This window comes from Zeugodacus cucurbitae, chromosome 5 (assembly GCF_028554725.1).
Source record: "Zeugodacus cucurbitae isolate PBARC_wt_2022May chromosome 5, idZeuCucr1.2, whole genome shotgun sequence".
Taxonomy (NCBI): domain Eukaryota; kingdom Metazoa; phylum Arthropoda; class Insecta; order Diptera; family Tephritidae; genus Zeugodacus; species Zeugodacus cucurbitae.
Genome location: NC_071670.1, coordinates 36,253,275 through 36,279,516, shown reverse-complemented (window position 1 = coordinate 36,279,516; position 26,242 = coordinate 36,253,275). Strand labels below are relative to the sequence as shown.

General features: G+C 32.8%; 1 protein-coding gene across 3 annotated transcripts in view; it reads right to left on the bottom strand.

Annotated features, from left to right (window-relative positions):
• The window catches only part of LOC105215471 (MICAL-like protein 1), an 87,201-nt gene that overhangs the window by 34,032 nt on the left and 26,927 nt on the right, over positions 1–26,242 (bottom strand). For all 3 annotated transcript variants that reach the window (XM_054231111.1, XM_054231112.1, XM_054231113.1), the window contains exons 3-4: positions 23,189–23,373; positions 1,006–1,091 (exon numbers count right to left, since the gene is read on the bottom strand). In XM_054231111.1, the coding sequence (XP_054087086.1) occupies positions 1,006–1,091; positions 23,189–23,373 (271 nt within the window). The remainder of the gene's footprint in view (positions 1–1,005; positions 1,092–23,188; positions 23,374–26,242) is intronic.

The following is a 26,242-nucleotide window of genomic DNA, read 5'->3' as shown; positions in this document are numbered from 1 at the left end:
TTTGCAAAGTGGGGAATTGTGCCAATGTGTTAGCAGGAATTGACGGCAGAACGCACAAGTCAAGGTAAGTCTAGATAAGGTATGGATCGCAGCAAAGCACATATGTATGCGTGTAATACTTATATGTTTGTATGTATGTATGATTCAAACTGCGTCAGATAATCGTTGACATATTTACATGCAAGCACAGATTTTACTGTTACAAGTGTTTTCAAGGCAAAAGTTATACATACAAGTTATCTTTTATAATTAACTATAATTATTTGGAGGTTAAGTTTTGAAAATCTAAAAAAATAAGGAGATTTTGATAGCAAATACTTGAAAGCTTTTTCTGAGCTTTTGTGACTCTAAAACATTTTATAGAATTATCTAGAACAATTTATTTATAGAAACAAACTGACTACCTATGATGGGTCTTATTAAAAATAAGTTAGGGACTAATGCTAACTACCTAATGCTAAATACCACACCATATCTCAAGACTAGTCTAATATTCAAGCTTAAATCATTAAAAATCATGATAAAAGCTTTATAAAGCGCTTAAAGGCATTCATATTAAAAAAATATATATAAAAAATTGAGGTTAAGACATATTCTAAAAAATAAAACTATTTTTGAAAATAAAAATTCAAATTGAGCATGAAAATACTAAAAGAACCAGAGAAAGTTTTACTAAAATAAAATAAATAATAATTTTAGAAAGGAAATATGAATATATACAATGAGTAATGAACAATGCATGAAAAAATCAATTACTACAGGCAAATAGCTGTAAATTAGAAAATACCAATATACAGTTACGCGTTATTACACACCAAAACATTTAATAAGAGCATCTTAATGACACCGAGACACAAAATTTCGAAATTACTTATTTTGTTTTGAAACAAATAATTTTTTAACAACAAATTTCACATTGACCCGTAGTACATAAATATAGATAAATAGGATAGCTTGTAGAAAGAGTACCAAGGAAATGAAATTAATATTATAACGGTTTCTTACTTTTGGCGGCGGTCCGGCGGCCTTCGTGATTTGCGTTTTTTCCGCGGATGCTGCTGGCGATGGACGTTTCAGTCTGTTGGGGGAATCTGTAATAAAAATAAATATATGTTATAAATATTGTCAATAAAATACTCTAAAAATCAAAATTTCTGAACAATAAGTGTTATAGAGTGAGGTCTTAACGCCTTTCGGAACTTATTTTTTACTTAATTAAAATGTTAAAAAATCATTTTTTTGTTAACTATTAAACTTTTTACTTCAAATTATTTAAAAATATTTTTTTAATTATTAAAAATACCCACAGAACGATAAGTAGCTGGTAAAGTGTTCGAACTAATCCCACATTACAGCAGTTTGAATGCCACTGCATACTAGTCACAATTCAACTATTACATAAATTTAAAGTGCGTACAATATTGAAAAAAATCACAAAAAACACAGATCAAATAGAACTTTTTACAAGCATATACATAAAAGCTTACATCATCAGCTTTTCTTATTCGTCAACAACGAGAAAAGCTCCGGAAAGTCAATTCAAAGCTCCGTGCTGACGCCGCAAAAAGGAGTCTCATATATGTACCTTTACCAAATATTCAGAATTTACAAAATTACGCTTTCTTCCGATTCCCTTATATTTATTCCACTTTCATATTACATTTCAGCAAACATATTTGCTCAATTTTAATTATAAAGCTTTCGTTTTTTATAAATTGCATTATTTACCACAATATTTACTATTTTATGCTCTTCAACTGACGTGGTACGGAAATGTATATGTGCAAGCATTTGAATGGCGGAAGAACTTTTGGAAAGCACAGGGTTGCATTTACTATGAGCAATATGAGATTGTGGTATTCACAATAGATTATTTTTAGTAATTTATTTTTATTATTTTTTTATTTGATTAAATTACTGGTTTAATTTAATATTTTATATTAAATACATCGTTTATAAAATCAAATAAAAATATTAAATCTTAAAATTATATAATATTAATTAATTAGATGTAATATAAAAATATATACAAACATTTGCATAGAAAAGCAGTTAAATTTTCCACTGACATTTATTTTTATTTGGAAACAAGAATCATATTTTCTTCAATATTTTTATATTTAAAGATATCGTTGGCAAATCTGGGTATAACAACCACAAATATTGCAATCAAAGAATTTTGAAAATATTTAATTTTGTTTTTTGTTATGAAAAATATTACTTTTTCCTTTAAAAATAAAAATTAAATTATATTGATAAATATTTTTTACCTTGCAGTAACATGGCAAACTTGGAAATTTTAGTTCATTTTAATTCTATTTCAGTAAATTAAACCAATTTATATTTTTAAAATATTAGTATTAGTATTAATATAACTCTGAAATATGAAAATATAAAATTTTCTCTAAAATTATAATTTTACATTTACTTTATTGTGAATACCACGCTAAATACTTTTTGGACATAAAAATGTAACCCTGCGCTTTGCAAAAGTTCCGCCGCCATATTTCCTTTTCAGCTAGTTCTAATCGTTTTCTCGCGTCGTGCGTGTTGCAATTTCTTAAATTCGTGAATAAAATGTAAAGTAATTGTAATTATTGCAATATTTTTGCAAAAATCTCAAGTACTGTTAGCCATAATAAGCATTTAAGTGAAATAAAGTTCGCGACGGTATTTTTCAATCGGTTTTTCGGTAAGTGATTCGCCAGTAAGTGACGTGCGTTCGCGCGGCAGCGTAGAAAGTAGTGTACGTGTGAGTGTTTTGCAGTTTAATGAAAATATAAAGCGAATTGCAGACTAGTTTCTTCAGCTAAGCAAAGTGAGGTGAGTGTTCTTTAAAAGAAATAACATTACGTCGAAACATGACATATCGTTTTGCGGAGCACCCAAACTGAGACAGGCATCAGCATTTCTGTGTCTGGAGCTTTTTCTTGAGACTCCTTGCGATCTCAAGTGCTTTAGTGCTAAGCTTTTTCGTAGCTGCTGAAGCTTTCATATATGCTACAAGAAAATCACTGATTTGTATGGTACACGTAAAATCAAATTCCTTGCATATTTTTAGGCAGCAACAATTTTTATATCCAACATGTCAACAGTTTGGGAGCTTAAGTAATGAATTTTGAAAACTGTTGAATTAATGTAATTGTTGCTGTACTTGAATTAAAGTGTTTTGATAATATTTTTTCTTATTCATAATATTTTATACCCAAGTCCAAGTCAAGTTTAAATTATAGTTTATTTCAATTTTATTTAATAAAATGTATCATATTGATGGATTTATTTGTTTCATTCGAATTTTTTAGGGTTAGGCTGACTTTGAATATGACTCAAAATTAATTATCTAAGTTGTTTAAAAATTTAATATAATAATCATTTACATAATTCAAGAGAGATACGTTTTTGTCTATAGTTTATTTGGAAACCTCGTGGGCTTTAGGTCTAATGTGTTTCCTAAGTGACTAAAATGCCAATTGTTATCAGAAATATGTGTATCAAACTGAAAGTATTGCTGAAATCTTTACTTTAGACACATTTTAGAATAGAGTTGCCACCTAACGTTAAATCAAAAAATCCATTAACAATAGAAATATTAGGAAATCTGTGGTTTGATCGATTTTTTTTGAACAATATATAAATAAATTTAAATTTAATCGATTACTCGAATTTATTTTTTGTTCTTCTTCTTAATATTTATTTTTTTCTGTTTTTTTTTTCAGGTAAAAAAGTTCATACTTTATTTGACTGAAGAGGTGAATCAAGGTTGTTTATTAAAATTTATTTTAATTTATATTATTTTATCTATACCATTTTTAATATATATTTATATACAAATGTCTGCACGTGTGTATGAATATTACGCATACGCACCTGCCAATTGCAACGCAACATTTGACGCTCTGAGGCATTTACACCATCATTAATTTCATCAATCACTTTTCAAGCTTTCAGCAGAGTGAAAACGCATTTCACGCACATAGTTTTGTGTTACAACGCTGACGATTTAATGAAATGTAATTTGTTTCCTTTCATTTTGTTTTAAATAAAAATTTACTTTCAATCAATGGAATTTATATATATGGTATGTATATACAAATATAATTAAATTATATTATATTATATATTAGATGTTATATATGGGTATATACATATATAGTATCAAAATCTATTTCTTTTGGATCACTTTAGCTGACTCATGTCTTAGTGTTCATCGTCATATCGTTTAAGTTGATTGGAAAGTAGCCGCTCTTTTTATATCTAATACATAATTATATACATATATATTTATATGTATATACATAGATGCATGTCCCTCCACAGCTGTTTATTCGAGTTAGCTGCGTGCGTGCCATCGTTCGGGTCAGACAATTTGTATTATCATAAAACAGAAATTGAATGGGAAGTGTCAATTGGATTTTCTCTTCCCCTGCAGCGTCGTTATATTTTCTTTCTTTACATGCATATGTGTTATTAAAAACAAATTAATAACCAAATTACATCCGCTGCTGTCGGATTGACATGGCTTTCTTACATACAGTATCAATTCATATGTATATGAAGATAAGTGCATAATTAAATGCTGCTATGTGCTGTTATGTGGATTAATGTTGCAGCAGAGCAGTTGTTTTATTGTAAGTGAGTGGCAAAAGAACATGCTTGTAAGTAAAGCAACAACACATTAGATATACATGTACATATGTATGTTTTTTTCGAATTTTCCAAAGTCAATTGAGGAATAACGACTTGTCATTTAGTAAAGTATTGCGAAAAAATATAAAAAATTGCAAAAATCTCTTTAAGCATTAAAAACAACAAAACTATATTTTTAAAATAAATATTATAATTTTTTCTAAAATTTTTTTGTGAAATTTTAACGAAGTTGAGCTTTCTTTTGACACTCGCTTATAAAAATATATAACTTTTTTTTAAATAAATACAATACATATATATTTTAAGAGTTTCAATTAATTAAAAAAACTTTAATTGAAATACTTTTTTTTTAATTTTCTTCTAAGCATAATGTTGTTATTGTTGTTGTTGTTTTTATTTAGCCATTCGTTGCATTTTCATGTTAAGTGCGCGCATTTAAATTAATTTGTTTCGCTTCATATACAAATTTATATATTTTAAGTAAGTACCCATGTGTACATATACAAACATATGCCCTTAACACCACAAAAGCAACAAGAAACATAAACACATAAATACATATAAATTTCAACAACATAGAGCTCTCCACTCTATTTTAGTTTAACCTTCCAAATCGCATTATCGGCAGCAATTCGCTATACTCTGCATGCAAGTGTATGTAGACATGTTTGTATGTTTGTGTTTCACTGCACTTTTATACTTTTTACAGTCAATCGGTCTTACTTTTGGTTTTTCATTTTCATTTTTTTTTTATATTTTTTAATTCTATTGTATGTATTTTTAAGTCCATTCGTTCATTACTTTTCGTCCGTCCGTCCGTCTTTTATACATACAAACTTATAGTTTGTTATTACTGTGTTGTTGTTATGGCATTTTTTGCTGGTCTGGCTGTGTTGTGTACGATTTATAGGCGTTTATTAGCGATTTGATTATAGCCCATTCATTACGCGCTGTAGGTCCATTATTATTATTTTGTTGTTGTGGTGGTTGTTGTTATTCATATTGTGCTTTTTCTTTTACGTAATCTTTTTTTATTATTAGAAATTAAATTGCATTCGTTATATCAATCAGTAAATTAATCAAATTCATAAGACCCACAATCATGTGTGTATGTATGCTTGCGTGTATGTATATACAGTTACCTGCGCCAAAGTTGTCATAACACTAACAAAACGGTGCAAACGTAGCCAAAGTTGGTTTCTTTGATTTTAGTTTTACTTTTTTCGGTTAAAACGATTTTTTGTTACTTCGAAAATGAAAGTATAAATTGGTGTTGAGACATTGCACGATTTTCGAATGTTTTGATAATTTACACTTTCTGTTTTTGTTTTATTTTTTTTTACTTATTTATATTAATTATAATATTATTTTACTATTATAAATATATACTTTGTTTTTAATTTATTGCGCCTTTAACAGGTTAGCAACATGCCAGTTGTCTATTAAGACATCAATAAAAATACAACAATTTGTTTTAATTTTTTGTTGTTATTTATTGACCTTGTTTATTATGGATTAATACTATTTCCTGAACTGTGACTGAACTCAGTATAATTTGAAAGGTTCTGTACTAAAAACAAGCTGGAAAATGATTTTTTCTACTTATTCCTTGAGATCCTGGTGCATATATACATTATAATTTATCTTTATCATTTTTTCATTTATAGATGGGATTCATTATATAAAGAAGGAAAAGAATACACAGCTTCCATAAAAGGATTTGAAGAGTTTTAATAACATTGATAAGAATGCAGTTCTTAAGCTAGATCAATGTTTAATACCAGTGATATTATCCCAGTTCTCAAGTTAGATCAATACCAAATATTGATTATGAAGAAAAATTGTGCAGTTCCTAATTTGAAAGAGCGGTATAGTCCCGTTCCTTTAGTTATGTTGGAAATTTTTCAAGACTTATACGAATTCCGGAAAATAATGAAAAGATTTTACTGTATTAAACTTTGAAAACCGTAATTTTATCATTTAAACGAACATATTACTTATCGAAATTACTGCTATATATCATTATATAATACAGTTGAACTTCCATAACTCGAAGTTCTCCATAATTCGAACTCGTTAATTGAATATTGGCAAATTGAGTTTGGGAAGTTCAACTACATTAAAACCTCTGCATTAAGGTAACCTCTTTTTGTTCTATAGCTCTGTTGACAGTAACGCGACTCTCGGTTAATATAAATCTCAAAGGGAGGATCTGAATATACATATGTATTAACAATCACAATATACATACATACCTAGTATGAGAGATATAATAGATCGGGAAATTGCCGTTAATACTTACAGAAACAATTTTAAAGGAGAAATGAAAGATGCTACATTTCATTTGACTTTAGTCTTTGGTAAAGATAACATACATATTTAAAATTATTATAAAAGAGTTAAGTTTCAATGAGAGGTTTTGCACACAAATCAGTTCTTTCTAACCAAAACGAACCGAAATTAGCACCAAGAATTGTCACTCAACTAAGGTTCAATTCGATATTTCGAAAATGACGAATTTCAGGCTATAAATACGGATATTTTAAATACTTAGTCATATAGTAAGGCTATTTTTTTCAAAGCTAATTATTATTGCCTAAGAAATATAAATAAAGTCGGTCTTTAAATTGGAATTTATATATTTGCGACATCAGCGCCATCTATCGAATTACGTCGAAAATGGTTGCCTTGGCAAAATTGGGTTTAAAGCCGAATTCTGGGAACCAATATTTACTATTTACACATAATACCGACTTGTTGTAGACGTTATCAAGCCATTTTTGACCACATCATGACTACATGATTTTTCACATGCCACTTAATATAATGAAATTAAAGTAAATTGACACTGATATGCTGCCACAAAAGAAATTTAGATGTCTGGGAAAATATAAAAATATGAAATACTTAAATTTTATTTATTTATACATATGTATGTATGTCACTAGCAGAAGAAAGCCTCATAAGTACTTTCTATGAAAATGCGTGAGTCGTCTAAAATTTCAAAACTAACAAATACGCAGGCGCAGAAACTGGGGCAAGTATCAGTAGGCAATATATGTATATATATTTATCTGTATAATTGAAAATGTGTCTGTGGGTATGGATTTCATGACCAGTATACGCACCCATTGATCAATATGCCGATCGATCACTTTATTTGTGGTTTAATGCTGATGAAAGCTGATTGCAATAAAATGCAACAAAAATGTACACAGATATATGAATATATATTTGTATGTAAGTATGTGGGTTTATATATTTCATAGGAAAACTTACAACGTTATTGCCGCTGATCAGTTACGGCGCGTCTAAATATGGGCGTTGCATAGAAATCGAAACGCATTGAAAATGAAATTGTCCACCAGCAAGCATTCATTGATGAGGCAGCAACAATAATAATAACAACAAAAGTGCAATTCACTATAAATCGATTGATAATGTCCGAAAGGTAGATAGGCAGGCGTGGCGGGGGCAGCAGCTAAATAAGCAAAAGTGGCAACATTTCTATTGAGAATGACAGAGACACAGTCATATATATCTACAAATGTATATATGAAAGTTGCAGCATCAGCACGATGAGTGCTTTGAAATCACAAAAAAGAAATAAAATCACTTAACAATAATCGCAGCAACAATAAAAGCAACAACAACACACATGAGTAGTGCAACATTATAAAAATTACACATAAAAGAGATCACTTAAGTGGATCGTCAACTAGTTGAATTGGTGCATATGGTTTCAACATATACATATACATACATACTCACATATACAGCGCTGCACTGTAAGTAAACAGATCAATTTCACTTTTGAGGTTATATTGAAAGCATTTGAAATAAAAACGAAGTAGAAGCAGAAGAAGCAGTGTAAGTGGGAGAGTGAGAAATAAAATTTCATTCACAAGAAATTGTGTTGATTGAATTGTGGGTACTTAAAAAATACTGAAACACTACTACCACAACAACAACAACAACAATAACACTTGAAGAAAGCTTCATTGTGGCGGCAAGGTGGTCGGCGAGTTCGATCGCGTCATTGATGCCACTATTGATAGGGTGCGGTGCAGACGTTGATTATTTTCGTTTTTTTTTTACATTTGGTGGCTTTTTGTTTTTGTTATTGTTATTCTTTTTTTTACTTTTTTCTTTAATATCATTTGAGGTTTCATGTTTATTGTAAGCGTTAAACTACAAGTGGCTGGCGTTAAGTGGGGTGGTGAGGCATTGAATTTGACATGTGTGCAGCTACACTGACAGTTTCAATTGCTGTAACGCTGTTTGAATGTATTTTAAGCTGCTTTGTTATATTTATTTTTTTTTTGAATACTACTGACCGAGTTTGAATTGTTGACGGCAGTGTAGTTATTGAAAAGCGTAGTTTCTAAGCGTTTAATGCGATCAATTTTCATATTTCGAAAACAATAAAGCAACAAATGATAAAACAGAAAGTGCAGAGAAAGTAATAAGGAAAGTGCGAGTGTGAAAAATAGGTAATCGAATTATTTGTGGACTAATTAATAGTGAAACTTCGGTAGGAAATATTTAATTCCTTGAAATTGTTTGAAATGATCCGAAAATTTAATATTATTTATTGTTGTTAGTTTTAGAGGAAACTTTGAATATAATTTCACTTTTCGAATACTACTTATTCTCAGAAGAAATGGCATGAAATGTGATGGCTTTATAGCAATGATAAATCCCAGAAGATGAATAGTAGATTGAGGAAGCTAAGTTAAAACCAGTGAAGAGAACTGGAGATTGGAGACTGGAAATCATGATGAATTCGAGAAAATCTCCAAGCTTCTCTTTAAAAAAGTTCACTTTTCGCTATAAGAAAAAAGTTGATTAATATTTCTTATAATTGTATTAAAATTTCCTCTACCGAGTTTTAAACCAACATTATATAATATACATTAAAAGAGAGAGATCAAAACAGAGAGATTCCCATAAACTTCGTCGGGCCTAACTTAAAGGACTTTATAAGCCTCTACCAATGGCATTTGTCCAAAGTCTGTATTGAGCGAAAAATCTTACTTTTGTGAAGGTGGTTGAAAAGAGAACGAGCGACAGCTAGAGAGTTCAAATTATCTGTATAACTAGCTTACAGAATATTTGACCTCAAAAGAGGGTTTAATACCTAAATTATCAACGAACTCAAAACCAGAGCGTAAAGAATGGCGTGAAAAGTCGACCAAAAGATAAGATGACTCAGAATAGTAAAGGTGATAGATTACCTCGTTGATTTAAATCAGGTTGGAACCGAGTTGATTTTATAAGACTGTACTACACTTGGCTGGGTATTGAACCAACCTTATTTTTTCCTGGTTATTCAATCGAGGTTTCGAAGTTATTCTCCAAAATCGAAATTTGGTTTCGAAGTTCGAAAAAATTCGATCAAGCTTATATGACAGATGCTATAAAGTGTTCAATATTAAAACTTTTATTTGTTCTATCTAATCTAATTTTGACCCCTCATAGCTTCCTGCTTTTACTCTATAGTGTAATGAAAGAAACAAAGGTCGTCAATAACATATGTGCGCCTCCATATTAAGCATGTCTCTGTGATCTTCGCTTTGCCTTTGCACCACTTAGCAAAATAATCAAGTCAGCACGAAGGCTGATCAATAATTTAATGTATCAGGTGTGAGAAACCGGTGATCTAGTTATACTAACTTAATGCAGTTCAATGTAGACTCCATTACATTACTGTCTCTCTCTTCAGCAGAGTTGTCAAATAACCATAATTGTTGGAAAATATCACACTTTCTTTGTGACATGTAAACGATACGGCAGCAGATGGTGGAAAGCTTCCACTTGCAAGCCAAAATGACTGTTAATTTTCAACAATAAATTATTTTCTAAACTCCCTAAATGGACGTTTGTACATATACTTATCATTTGAGTACATACTAGACAGTAACAACAACAATAATGTACATATATAGGTGTATAATTTCATATAAAGACTTGGGGACTAGAAAACTTGCAGTCAACGGTTAGTGCACAAGCACGTACACTTATGTATATGCTTAAGCTACAATAACAACGCAACGCCAACAACATAATAAAAATGCATGAAAAATGACAGTGCAATTACATTAGTGGACAAACTTCCTATTACACACTTACACAACTGTGTGGATGTTTGTATGTATGTATGTATGCGTATATTTGTTTAAAAACTTAGATTCGTTGAGTGGTGTCTTATGCTAGTATAAAAGTACATTTATATATGTATGTATATGCATTTTTATTTTTATATGCTTGCATACGTTGTCTTCTCTTTGCTGTTGTTGTTGTTATTGTCTAATAATGGTAAAAGCCACGCGACTTTATATGCCATTAAAGTCGCATAACAGCAACAGCAATGACCTACAATTTATGAAATGAGCATTTAAGTAATTGTTGAAGTTTTGCTTTAATTAGACACGAATAGCCACATGCACATATGCATACAGCTACACACACAAATACATATGTATGTATGTGTGAATTGCATGTTTTGTTAATAGAAAATATACTTCTATTTATGTGCGGATAGTCATTGAAGAAGCACTGGATACTTGCATATCGGAGGTGTATATTCACCGTGTATATTTGTATGTATATTTATACTTGTGTGAACATGGATGGAGACGTATTTGGTAGTCGAAGGAACAAGTATGTTACCAGACTGATGAAAATATAATAAATTTTATGAAATAAGAGTAGTTAAGTGATCATAAAGTTACTCTAGAGATCGAAATTTTTCACATTTCTGATTTCAATTTGATAGTTTTGTGTGTTAGAGAGCACTAATGTATTTCCGTCAAACTTGCTTTACCAATAGCTGTAACTCTGAACATGGTTCCTCCTGTACGTTCCTGCCTGAACGAGTTCAGAATGAATTTTGCTTGGTCTAAACCAATACGGTTTTTATAACAATATTTTTGTTTTGTTGTTATAACAACAAGGTCCTATGATTCTGATCTGGTCTGATTTTTTACAATTAAAGCTCTAAAGAAGACTTTCGTGGATACTTCTTGTTTTTATTGTTGGTCCAAATATTGATGTTATGTATTTTAATGAATTTATTTTATTTAGAAGGCTATAACATCTCCTTGATTTGAGAGTTTAATCTGGAGTGCCTTGAAACGTTCTATTTCAATCTTTTATCAATTTCCATGTAGCAGATTCAGTCAAAAAGGAATGACAGATTAGCTAATAGATCGCAGATTGTTAGAACGTTTTTTTGGTTAGAATTTAGGTTTTAGCAAGTTCGTCATGCTAGAAGGATAAGTTAGTTAGAAGTTTAACTAATACCGTTCTAGGAACAAGCTGATACTTATCCTCCTCCAAGATCTATTCGTCTACAAATAGGAGGAGAAAGAAGTGACCGTTATTATGATTATCTTGATGATTCAGGATGAGGTTGTCCGTGGTCTATTGCAAGATAATACGTTTATATTAGACGGTTGTTTTTATTGTTGCAACTCTCTGTCTCTCTCTCATAATTTTTTTAACTAATGCTCAAAATTATTTTGGGGTATTTTCATGTATACTTGTTATTGTTGGGTTACGCACTGTATTTTATTTGTATGCCTCAATATTCACAATGCATTAAATAATGCCAGATTAGATGCGCTTCCAATAATTCTGTTAAGTACTTAGATCTTAACAATCTCATCTTTCGTTTAGTTGTCAGGCTAGTTTGAAGGTAATCAGAAAATTAACTAATTCTTTATAGTAAAAAGCTGACATCCCAAATAAATCATCAATAGCAAACATTTCTTGAGAGGTAAAGGTTAAAACTCAGTAGTAAATAAGTTTCAAATCGAGTTTCGGGAGATGTTGTCTACAATAGTAGACCTAATCTTTAAGGACATTTGTCATAAAAATGTAGCGTTTATTGTTTGTGTCAACGAACGAGAAATTAGTGATTACTTATACGATTACAACTGTGAATTTAACTTAATTACGTTTACAACAGATTAAAATCTAATATGACAAATGAGAACTGAGCTCAAACTTTAACTAACAAGCATAAAAACTTGTGGGCTTAAACATCTCTTTTGAGCTCATAATAGCTTAAACTGGTAACGGTAAAGTACTTGAAATTAAGATAATGATTACAACAAACGAATTTGAACGAATTTGGATTTGAAATGTCGCAAGCGAAAGACATTTTGATGGAATTGAGGAGAATTGCACAGAGCGTGACATTGTGTTGATTAGGCGTGTCTTTGCGGCAACGCCAGCCAAATTGTTGAGGGCAAAGATATTCAAACAACATATTTTCTGATTATGTCATGCGCTTGGGTTTCATAATTTATATATTTAGCTACACATTCAACACTTTTGTTGTTGTTTTTTCTGGTTGTCATTTGCTCTCATGCGTGAATTAATGCGAAAAATTTGGTAAGAACACAACACGCATGAAGAAAATTCTATAAAACATTGCGAGACGCACGAAAAAACAAAAAAGCTCCAGCTGCGTGCGGCAATGTCAGCAACTGTTTTTTTTTTGTTTTTCAAGCAATTGTGTGAAGATGTGTGTGTGCGTGCATTTACATAAATGCTGCAGACAGATAAGTGAACAGCTTTAACGCCAAGTCACATGTGGATATTCAAGGCAGATAAAATGTTCTGAGCTGGGAGCAGCAGACAGCAGTAATATTAATAACAACAACAGTAGAATGCTGGAGCAACATAAATACGATGAAATATTACTCACCAAATGGGCGACTAAAGCGATATGAAAAGGGTGTGTGTACCCAAAAACAAAAAAAAAACAGTCGAAAATTAAAAGCAGCAAAGATAAGTAAATCTCAAGCAGAAAAAAATTTAATGGAATACAAAATTTGAAAGCGTAAAAAAATCACAAATTTTCGAAGCAACTTACGCACACCTCTTTTTTCCATTTTTATTTATTTTTTATCTTGTTATTGTTGCTTACTGGTAGCTTGCAGCCGCAGCTTTGACTCGAAAGGTCAATCACATCGGTGGCGGCCGGACCGAACGACAAGCGACCAGACGAGCCAGATTGAATCTTCGTAATGGCGAGCGCAAAAGATCAAAAACCCGAAATTTATGCGCAAACTCAAAATCGAAGTTCGGTAAAAGCCACAAAAAAAAAAAATATATAAAAAAACAACAACAAAAATAAAGCGAGACAGGAAACATGTGAGCGGTCGCGCCGAATTTGTGCCGCAAAAGCATAAATGCGCCACAAAGCGAAGGCAATGAATATTTTTTTTGTTTTTTTTTTCGGGGAGATGCAACATTATGCAGCATCGATGATTGCATCAATTTTCTGCTCAAATTACGCAATAAATACAATGAAAACATAAGAAAAGGTAAACAAGCAAAAAGAACGTGAATTTTGGTAAAGGAAACGCCGTCGCCGCCACAGCGCAATCGATACATTTGAGTAGGGTCCTTAACTGATTTAAAGAGTTTCTGTTTTTTTGTAATTTTTTTTTTTTTTTTTAATTTTTGGCAGCAGCACAACAAGCTTAAATGGCCCACAATGTCTACAAAGCAAAAAACAGGCTTGTGCGAAATGAAAGGAGGTCCCAAGCGAGTTGTTGGCGTTGTTGTTATTGTTTCATCTTCCGAAAAAAGGAAGACCGCAATGCGCTGCAATTCGTGGAAGTCTACCTACCGGGCTGTGATTTTTAATTTGCCCAAAATCGGCGAAAAAAAAACGCTTAACAACTTTTGTTGTTGTTTGCAATAATTGCCGGCAATTTACCTTCAAACACGTTTTAAAACGCGCTGTGCTGCCGCTAACTAAGTGATCATTTATTGCGTCTTATTAATTATTTGTACCAAGTGTGTTGGGTTTTATGGATGCATGTTTGGGTTCTAGCGAAGTGACATCTCTGGAGATATCATATTATTCGTGAAGTTCTACTTTATGTAGGCAAAAACATACTGTCACCCGGTAAGGGGATTGCGAGTGTCATAAAGTAATTCAATTTCAATGGAATATTCATATTTTGAAAGTATGTTCTTCAATTCTAGAGATAAGATGTAAGATTTATGCTCGGAGACAGGGTTGTTCTTCATATGGAGCGCTGAAATCAAAAGTGAATTGCATATCACGATCAAGAACTGACTTTTGCACTACAATTTTTATATTAAATCCTCCAGACACACCTCTCAGTTCGTCATTAACGGCATTTTATAATTTAACAGCTATCAAATTTAGATAATTTTTATTCAAAAATCACATATTGTGACCAGTTAATATGCTTTTTGCAAATTTTAATATTTTCTTCATTCTTTTCTTCATTTTTTTATCAACTAGAAGATAAGCTTGCAATTAAGCATGAGTCTGCAACATATTTTCATTTCATAAGTATAAATTTGCATATGTGTTTGTTGTAAAAATTTGAGTGTCTGCTTGCGGTAAAAAATTGCAAAATAAAGCGTGCCAATAAATCAAATCCTGTATCCATAAATTTAGAAATTGACACGTAGATTTATTGCTGAAAAGCCGATAACAAGCTTGCAACACAATTGTTGCAGCAATATGAGGCAAAAATCAAAAGCGTTGAAATCTTAAGAAATCGGTATAAAAATAAAATATTTTATGAAATGGAATTCTTGTTTGAATATGTGTTAGAAAATGAAAATAATTGATCTTTCATTGAGAGAATATTATTTTTACTACTCGATGGTAATGACCAATACCCTTACTCATTAACTATGAAGCTAGAAGGATGTGTTTTGTGGGAGACTAAATCATAATTTCCTTAATTTTATCTATATAGTTTAAATTTTCTGGTCAGATCTACAAATAAAATGATCAAAAAAATGTAGATCCAAGGTCAATGAAATGAAAAATAATATTTTTCTACCAATTATTTCAGAATATTTACCATTCAGTAGTGCTTTCAAGTATACTGATGATGGACATGATTTTCGTACGATTTTAATCATTTCGAACTTTAGGATGAACAGTTCTCTACATTTATTTTTTACATTACCATTTTCTCCAAAAACCCTCTGCGAGTTAAAATTGTAATCAAGAAGCACTGTGATTTAACTAAGAAAAGCAGAATCCTGTGACCCATGATATAATACGAGTTTTTTTATCTGTATGTATGTGTGTAGTTGGGGTAGGAACCGTTATTCGATAATAGCGCGACATTCTTCTCTTTTTCTCTCAATTCGGCGCCATTTGGAAATCCCAAGTGAAACCAGGTCGCTCTCCACCTGATCTTTCCAATGGAGAATAGGTTTTCCTCATCCGAGGCTTTAACCGATTTTTCATTGGGGGATTCGTTTTTAAGTGTCGCACACAACCGCAGAAGCGGACTTCGCCTTCTCACATTAGCTCGCTTCCAAACGATTGTCTGTTGGCTACCCAGAGAATACTAAAACCGGAAGTCATGAGCTGCTTAAACCATGTGGAGAAGAATCGTTTCTGACCACTCCCAGGTGAATGGCCATCAAAAATTTTCCTCACTTATGTGGACTTCTACATAATTCATGAGGCAAATGATGCTCTTACACTAACGGATGAAAAATATCTCTATATTAAGTAGAGTAGTGTTCAGCAGTTGTAGCTGATGTAAATAATTTCGGCTAGGCTGGTTCTCCCATTCGTGAGCTAGAAACTGGCTACATTTGAGCCGGTGAGTTGCAGAAGTCTATCTGGTCAAATCCCAGCATTAATCCTACGTATACGTTTGTACGGAGTCCTCTAAGTTTCATTCGGAACTCTCTCTCTGTTCTGAAATTGTTGTAGATGGAGCTTTCAAAGAAATTTAAGCTTTGTTTTTATCACCCTCCTTCGTGTTAGTACTGGCTACGTAAACCATATTTAATGTAAGCAGTTCGTGGCACCCTGCCCTTATTCTCATTGATTTCATAAAAAAGCTATTTTTGAAATAAATTTTATGAGCCATTGATTTCCAAATTAAGCTCGTGAAATTACTTTCCTTATCAGCTTATTCATCAGCTGAAGTCCAGTCATTACTATAATCGCATTCCGAAAATTCGCTACAAAAAAGAAAATATGTGTGTTCAGGTAAACAATGTAGTGCATAACTCATATCTTAACTATCGCCGCCTCATCGCATTGTGTCATATTTTCTCTCTCGTAATTTACTTTCGCAAAATCAATAAATCTTGCATTCCACACCAAATTTAAAGGAAATCGAAATCGATTAAATATTCCCACTTATAATCAACAACAAACTTCCACTCACGTTTCTCCACTATCGCTATCGTGCATTATTATGCGACCGATTGTAAGCGCCTGCCATAAACTAAGTACTACTTCCAAAACAGCGACAGAGAAAGCGCACGAGAGAGTGAGTGAGATAGCTAAAGTTCATTGGCTGCGCGCTGACTTTATGAATAGCCTTGCCAAAAGCTGCCAATAATCGTGCCGTGATCTTACACAATCGGCAAGAATTTCAGTTGTAATTTATCTGCTTGCAACAATCTACCGCTGTACGAAAAACGGAGAAGGAAGCCAGCGAGCGAAGTAAAAAGCGAACTACGAAATCTTGCAACAATTGCAAATCGGTTACTACGAGTACTATTATTATAGGCGAGCGAGAAGTGAAAGTAAAATTGTAACTTCTGTCATACAATCGCGTCGCCTTGCCACGCTTTTATATAAATAAGTATTATGGCAACACGACAGACAACTGTGGCGTTCGGAGGATAGCGCCTAACGCTCACTTTTTAAATATTTATGTGGAGTTTTTGGTGTTGTTTTACTATAATATTTTGTTATTGTTGTATGGTAGACATTTCTAACACCGGTCGACGACCGTGCGATGAAAGTGTAATTGCTTTTGACAAATAAAAATAAATTATTGCACTACAAGGAGGGTAAATGGGGGTAGAAAATATGTTGGAAGATTGTGACTCATAAGTGTAAATTCAGCTCTTATATATTTAATGGTAACAATCTTTTTTTATGCTGTTCGATTGGCCACTTCACTGCTTGTAGTTGAGCTCTGCTCTCTTGTCAAAATATTCAACAAATACAGTTTTAGTTGATTTCAATTAAAAGGACGAGGATACCTCAATAAAATGGTATACTTTTTTTCTTTTTTAGCCTTCTTTTTAAAATGCCTCATGTTTGTTCGATTCGCCACTCTCTAATCAGATTTCCTGCACTTTGTTCTTAGTTGTTGTTCCACTAAGTAATTAATTAATTCGAAATATGTGTATTTATCCGAAGAAGAGCCTTAAATGCCCTGCTCTTATCGCTTCCAAGTCGAAAGATTGTTTTAATAGCTTTAGAGTAAAATAAATTTCATCGAAAAGTCGAGTGTATCAAGGTATACTCTGAGCAACGTTTAAATGTCTTATTCATTATTTGATATGAATCCATTTTAGACTAATAAGTAAAAGTTTTACAACATAAGAACTTCTCACATCCCATTGTACTGTTATTTTTTCGGTATTCTCGCATATAAAAGGTTAAACGTTTTTTTCGATATTCAGACGACCGTTCCCACACAGCATCCGGAGTGATTGACGACTTTATTGGATACACTACATTATGCAAATCTGTTAGGCCGATTCTGAGGTCATTCCTAAAAGTATCTGTAAAGTCGAATAATATCGTCTTTTGAATCAGACTCTCTGTCGGGATTTTTCACATAAACTGGTGGGAAGGAATTCGAACGAATATCTCTTCATGATAATAAATAATGTCCGGTCAAACCTCAAGTTAAAATACTCTGTCTAACTCTCTATCTCATGTTGCGTTGCAGCCAAGCGACACCTTCGAAGAGATCATATTGTTCAAAATGTTCAACTTTCTGAAGACAAAAACATACCGGTTCTCAACAAAAGGACTGTGAGAGTGATAAAGCGCTTCAATTTCAATTAAACATCCATACTTTGTTACTCAATTCTGGAGATTGGATGTAAGATTTAGGCTAGGATACAGGGTTGTTCTTCATATAGATCGATTAGATATTAGTCGGCCAGACCTCAAGTTAAAATACTATGTCTAACTCTCTATCTCATGTTGGGTTGCTCCCAAGCGGCACCTTCGAAGAGATCATATTGGTCAAAATGTTCAACTTTCTGAAGACAAAAACATACCGGTTCGCAAAAAGGGATTGCAAGAAAGATAAAGCGGTTTAATTCAATTAAACATCTATACTTTGAAACGTATGTCCCTCAATTCTAGGGATAGGACGTAAGATTTATGCTAGGATAGAGGGTTGTTTCTCATATAGATCGATGAGATCTTAGTCGACCAGACCTCAAGTTAAAATACTCTCTCTTTTTATATGTAAATATCTCAACAGTTGTGTGAGAATGTAGAATAAACTTCGATTAAGCGAAGGAGAGAGTGTGGGAAGGATTTCATCGATCGGAGAGAGGAATGTTAAAAATTATAGCTGTTATATAGATAGTACACCCGTCTTCAAATATCAAATGAGAAGTAGGAAAAGAAGAACCTAGGTAATTTTGAAATATCACTAGAAAAATCCGATTGACCTCTCCAGTTACGCTCGCACGGTGTGTCATCTTCGTTCTTCGCGTAAGTAGGCAATCGTATTGCATAATCATAAAAGAACAATAACAACAACAAAATGTCGCTGACAAACAGCTGTAACGTTCACAACAAGAAGCCAGGGTGCAAATGTTGCAACATCTCCTATATGTCGCAAGTGTGCCGCAAACAGTACGCTACGCGAGTAGTCAGAAGTCAAACGGAATCGTGATATATCAAAAGGCGCGTTTAATCAATTGTTAAATGCCAAAATCAGTTGTTGTTGCTGCGAGTGAGTGAGAGACGCTCAGCGAAGCGACCAACGATTGTTGAACGCGCGAGGCAATAAAATAAGAAATAAATAAAAAACAAAATAATTTTACAAACAAGCAACATTTCAATATTGTTGTTTTATGTATGTGTGTGTGTGTTGCACAGCCGCCGAATCAAAAGTGTGTCATCTTCAACTGAGCGGCGCACAAAGCACGGAGCGCGTCCCCATTAACGCGACGGTATTGTTGTTGTCTTTATATTTAGCTTCTTTATTTATTAGCGTTGGTTGCAGAAACAACAGCAGCAACAACAACAACGCCGTAGTAGTGTTAATAATAACAACAGCAACCATTGCACATTTGTAAGCAGTTGGAGTTTGAAAAAAAAGCGCTGCCGTGTGCGCGCAGCTGGAAAATCTTATTGCAACCAGTTGCAACTGTCAAAAGTGCCAACCTTTTAGTATTTCCCCTCTTGTGTGTCTGTCTGTCTATCTCTGTATGTGTGTATGTATTCAGATGTGAGCTGCTTGCTCTTTCAACTGCTGTTGATCATCTTCTGCGCTTACTTTTTCTGCTACATTGTATTAGTTTACGATTTGTTGTTGTTGTTGTTGGGTATTGCGATTGCATAATCGCCGTAATAACGTTGTTCCCACAGTGCCGTTTGCTTAGCGGCAATTTTCGCTACTGTAACGCCAACTGGGTATCTGACGGCAAATGCAATATTTTCCACACATACAGACGTAGCTCCAACTTATTGTTGCTGTTGTTGCACTCAGCTGGTGGCATTGTGTGGGGAGTGTTGCAATACAGACGCTGAGGATGCGGTGGCGCTAATGAGTTCTCCTTGGCACTAAGTTGTCACTCACAAATACCTTTCCATTGGTTTGCCTGTATATATTTTTATATAAATATGTTTGTAAGTATGGGAGTGTGTATGTTCATTTTATGCAATGAAAATTTGGTGCGTCTACAAAATTTTCTGACGTCTGTCCCTTTCATTACACAACTCTCTTGGCAGCTTTATTGCTGTTAGTCTCCCTCCCGTCGAGGCGTGTGTGTGGAAAATTCGCTTATTAACGGTAATTGTGAAATATTGCACAATAATTTTGGTTGGAGTTCATAAAAGAGGGTATGAACCCAAAGTTTTTCGAGTGGAAATTTTAACCATGAAATATGATTATTATGCCATTTATATATGTATGTATTAGGAAGACAGTTCGTAGTAAAAAATGAAAAAAAAAAATTGTGTTCAGAAAATGTTTTCTACGATCTAATAAAGTTACTTTTTGTTAGAGAGTTTAAAAAATATTATTTAAATCATTTCTTGAAACACCCACAACTTGGGTACAATTAACTATGCTTTAACCTTTTAAAATGCAATTGGTTCCAATAATGGTTTCTAAAAAGCAGTGTTGCCAGACATTTTCATTTCATTTTAATTTGTATTATAATTTTAATAAAGTTCAGTGGTTGTTTTATATCTTTTGAAAATCGGTCTATAATAACCAGAGTCGCCAGATTTTTTAGATGTTTAATAATTATTTGCTTTAGAAAAGTTTTGACTTGACTTTCTTTCAAGATTTTAGTGACAATTTTCAAATTTGGTTTTGAAATTTAACCTTCACTTATATCAATACTATTCAGGTGTAGATCTTATCTCAAATTGAAGAAAAATTCAGATCAGATATTCAAAATGGCGGACCAATATGAATATATTATAAAATATGTCCGCCATATTGGACTCGCCTTTTTGAATTTAAAAAAAGCGACACCGGATTCATAATCCGAAACCCCAAAGTACCCAGTACCCCCGGGTAACCAGTTTCAAGCAAATACGATGAATTTTTACATAAGCTGTTCACCATATTGGTTTTTTGGGGTTATATCTAAACCTTGATCTGATAGAATTAAATGCCATAGGGCACACATAGGAAGACCACCAGGTCAAAACCAAAACTTGTTTGTGTGGCTGTGGCTAAAGAAAATTAATTTTTGTGTAAGAACTTATTTTAAGATTTTTTATAGAAAATCTTTTTATTATCTATTGAAATTGGCTTTTTACACATAACATCTTTTTTAGAAAAAAAAATATATTTTGTTTATATAAATTGCTTTTTAAGAAAACAAGCGTGCGTGCTTCCAGCGATTAAAATTCTCCCCAAACATACATACATTTGTACATATTAATGCAGCGTATCCCCTTCACTGTTCAATTAAAAAAAACGCCTCACATTACCCCACTAACCATGCAATGCCCCCAATTGTCAGCGTAACGCTTTCCGCTTGTCGCTTCGCCAAACAGCCTTTCGGGGCAAAAGCAGTAGCTCCACAAAGCAAGTTTTGTTATGACAAAAACAAAAGCACAACCAACTTCATAGGAACAAAATTAATCAAACGCTTCAGCGCATGCGCAGGCAGCGTAACTGACTGCAACTGTAAATTGTTAATTGCTTGCACTAGTCGAAACAACGCCGCCAACAATTTACCGTGCCAATAATAACAATAACAATAACAACAACAAAAGGAATGATAACAACAACCACATTTTAAAGACAACAACAAAACCACAAAAACAACAATAACAGCCATAAAGAAGCTAACAAACTCTCTGCCTTGCCTATAAAAGTAGATTAGCACAAAATCATAATAAAAATTTGCCCACACTCTCCCCCCGCTTCGGCGCTTTTATGCAGCACTCAGCGTTGCATTTGTTGTTGTTTTTTGTTGCATTTTCTGCACTCATTCGTTGGTAGTACAAATCGAGCGTGTGTTTTTAGTGGAAAGCGCCGCTGATAAATGGACGCGGTGGGGTACTCAAGCGTTACCCTTTCAGCCAACCGACAATTTCAATTTAGCGCAAGAAAAAAATAAAAAAAATATAATAAAAAACCTATTATACTCTGTGCCGCATGTTGTGAGGGTATAAAAATCAACGAAAAAGTATTTAAAAAGTTTAAAAAAAAATTGAAAAAAAAATAAAAAATATCAAAAAATAATCGTTTAAAAATAGTGTGTTCCAACTGCTGCTTTGTGGCGTCTCCAATCTATTATTTGTGAATAACGGTACTTTAGCATAAAGCGGAAATAATGCATTATTTTTTAAAGATAATAGGCAAGATTGCCAAGTAAAGTAGAGTTGAACTAACGAAAGGGATTTTAGAGCTAAATACTGCTATATATCGTTGTATATAAATATGTCCGTATGTATTTGAAAATCTCCTCACTTTTAAAATTAAACGCCACTAAAATGTACAAAGGCAAATGCCTCAATTGCTAGTTGATTTTCAAGTTTAATTATGTGTTAGCTTTGCAACAACTTAGAGATGATTTTTAGTGTATAATTACAACAGACTTAAATATATGATTATTTAAATTTTTAAATTGTAAATTAGTACTTTTGCTATAAATTATAGTGGCTCCTCATTAATTCGACAAATAAATTTGCTCTACATCTTTCAATTGGTTTGTGCCGCTTTGTTATTATGTTTGCCTTGAGGCATAACCTCAAATTTAACACTTTTCTTTTCAGTTTAGGAAAATTTATATTATTAAAGACTTGTGTTGTCTTCGGTTCATTGGTTATATAACATAATTCAAATCTCTCAATATTTTTTTTTTTATTTTTTAATATTTTATATATCAGTTCAGGTGGTCACGCCATAAATTAATTATTTTATTATAATAATTTCTTAGAAAAAATATAATTTCAAATTATAAATTGAGTTCAACTGTATAGTTCCTAGCAGATTCCTAGCCAAGTACTTATTTATAGATATAGTATGTAGTCTAGAGTTGCACTTACCTTGTGCTGCAAATACTTGATAGAATTGTGATAGATAAGTGAGTATCGATAATCTGTCTGGTACTTCATAGGTGGCCATATCGACAGCATCCAATAAGGCAGGGATTCCCAAATATTTCTCCGCGGTGGTGAAGGCCAATTCATTATTGTAATACACATCGGATTTGTTGAGTTTGTCAAATTCACTGGGGATTAAAAGAAATAAAATAATAATATTAATCATTAATAACAAGTAAGGAAGAGCTAAGTTCGGGTGTAACCGAATAATAATAATAAAATGTATTAATTTAATACACAATTTGATTCACATATTCAGCTTAAAGTCCAATAGAATAACGAAAATCACTATACAGAGTATATGAGGGCTGAGGTAAAACCTGAACTGATTTCACTAATTTTCACCACCAACATACATTATATCCAAGATTACCGATTTATAAGCGATTAAGCCCATCGTATTTTTAAAAACCTTATACTTAGGTATATGGGAGGCAGGAGGTGTTACGGCCCGATTTTAATAAATTTTGGAACAGAGACACACAATTAGGAGAAAAAAATTTCCTCTGAATAAAATTAAAATATCTGAAAGATTTGCTGATATTTTTGGTGAAAATCTACCCTTAGGCATTGAGTCCTTCATGTAGATATCCGGGGCCTTGAAAAGTTATAATCCGATTTCGACAATTCTATACAACGCTAACATGTTTATTTTAGTATATATATTCCTATTTTTAAAAACTTCAGAAATACCCATTTAATAACAACAAATTTATAATTTTGCTAAATCATCTGTATTCCTGAAACAAATAGCAAATTCGGTACTTTTCGGTGACATCATTTCTTTCAAGAATGTTGTCATACAATGTACTAATTTATTTATTTTTTTATTTGTCAACCAACTAATTATGCATAATTTAATACAGAAATGTCATTAGCAGTTGCTTTGGCAAAACCGCAAAAAAATTTGTTCTTCAAAATAATTTTCGAATTAGAAAATAAGTGGCTTGGACGTTGAAAATAAATGTTTTCACCGCTTTAGAAGTGGGTGTCACAGTTCGCAGTTAATTATGAGCGAAATATAATTGCCTCAAATAAATTTGCATAAATTATTCAAACAGACGTACATATGTCTGTAATATTCTGCTAAAAATTATCAACAACCAGGCAAAGCGCAAGTTTCATGCGATAGAATTCGAGACTGTACCAGAACTGGTGGCAAATGGATGCTTAGTGGGTCAGTTGATGTTTAAGAAAAAATAGCGCTAGAGTCTACCTTACTATCCTACTTACTTCTGGCGGTATGGTGACGATTTCGTTTCAGATAATTGTCAAGAGCTCATCAATGGTCCGATAATTGTTGGTGTTCACTTTGATTTTCAATGGGAATCACCAAAGGGAGTCAAAAATCGAATTCGTGCAGTCGGCTTATTGTAAACTAGTAGCTGTTAAGACATTTTTAAAGTATTTGTGGAGGGATAAAATGAATAAAAAAAAATTTCTATAGACTCTTTGGTTCGACCAAATATGACTCAATGGTGATTTTGGTATAGAGGCTAGTATAAACTAGTTTTTTGTGTTCCGTGGATCTGGAATGGATTTTCTCGTCTCTCCCAAAAACTAATATATTTAATTTAAAATTTTAATGCTGCCAGATTCTTTAACGATTTGAATTTGAATTGAGTTTTCTAAAACAGGTCTAAACTCAACTCAAGTGGTTAGATAATGTATATTCCATGTTTACTATTCTGTGCAAGTCACTAGGCCACATAGAACTAGTTAAGAAGCCATTACAGACTTCTTCTGAGAGATAATTAGCACTTCGTTGGTCATTGTTAAAAGCGATATTAGAAAACATTACATTGGGATTAATCGCAAACCAGTGCCGTCACTTAATGAGTTAGCTCTGCACTAATTCCGTATTATGTAGATCAATTCTCTGCTCGTATTTCGGGCAGACACAGTTTCTTTGAATTTTTTTGGAATTTTTTCTAAAATTTTTGCAATTAATTTCAATTGACATGCATGAAAAGTGCTACAAATTAAATTTATGCGAGGAAAAAATGTATCGACACCTGCGGCACGCACAGCAATCGTTTAGCCGACGAAATTTGTGCAGCTGCCAGCTGAGCGCCTAAACGGCTGACCACAAATTCTAAAACAGCACCAAAAGTGACCGAAAAGCGTTGCTGTTGCAGCTGGTCGAACAACTTTTGATTAATCAAATGAAAAATGTGAGTTCAATAACGAAATATTGGCAACAGCTAGAATTACCGCAGCTAAATCAAAAATGTCAGAGATCAGCGGGGCAGACTGAGTTATACAAACATACATACATATCTCCAGTCAAGCTAAAAGACCTTGGCAAGGCTGTTAGACGTTTTTTTGCTGTTGCTATTTTTTCTAGATCTTGATTTCGAATTATGTATAAATTCAGCTGTCTAACCATTAGTAGCCCGCGCAGCCAGTCAACAACTGGAGTGGTTGTTGCCGCAAATGGATATGCGTCTAATAAATTTATTTTTTATTTATTTGAGATCTTTGTTTGTTGTTGTAGTGCATTAACTGTTTAAAACAAAGCAAGTAAAACAACAATAAAATACATATTATAAACTATTTGGCTGGCTCATTAGAGTTTATGCAGTATGCGATTCTCTTCGCACCGCGCGCTCCTCACCACCAACAACACTCGAAATGATTAATTTCCCCCTCAAATTCAAGCTACGCCTTTAATTTTGTATTATTTTTATTCTTTTTTCATTTGTTTCATTGTTGTTGTTGTTCTGCTGTTAGTGCATTATAATTACAGGAAACCGGAAATCATAAGTGAAATACAATAATAGCGCTCGAGTAAGGTCTGAGTGTGAGACGCCCGAAATAGTAACGTCGCTTTTAGTGCACGCAGCTACAACAACAACTGAGTATTACAAGGTGTTCGTACGAATGAATGGAAATGAAAATGGAAATAAATGCCACAAAGCCACGCGTTTGTAATGACTATATATGAGTACAACAAACAGCAAATTGTAGTTAAAACAATATTCGTAACTAAAATAA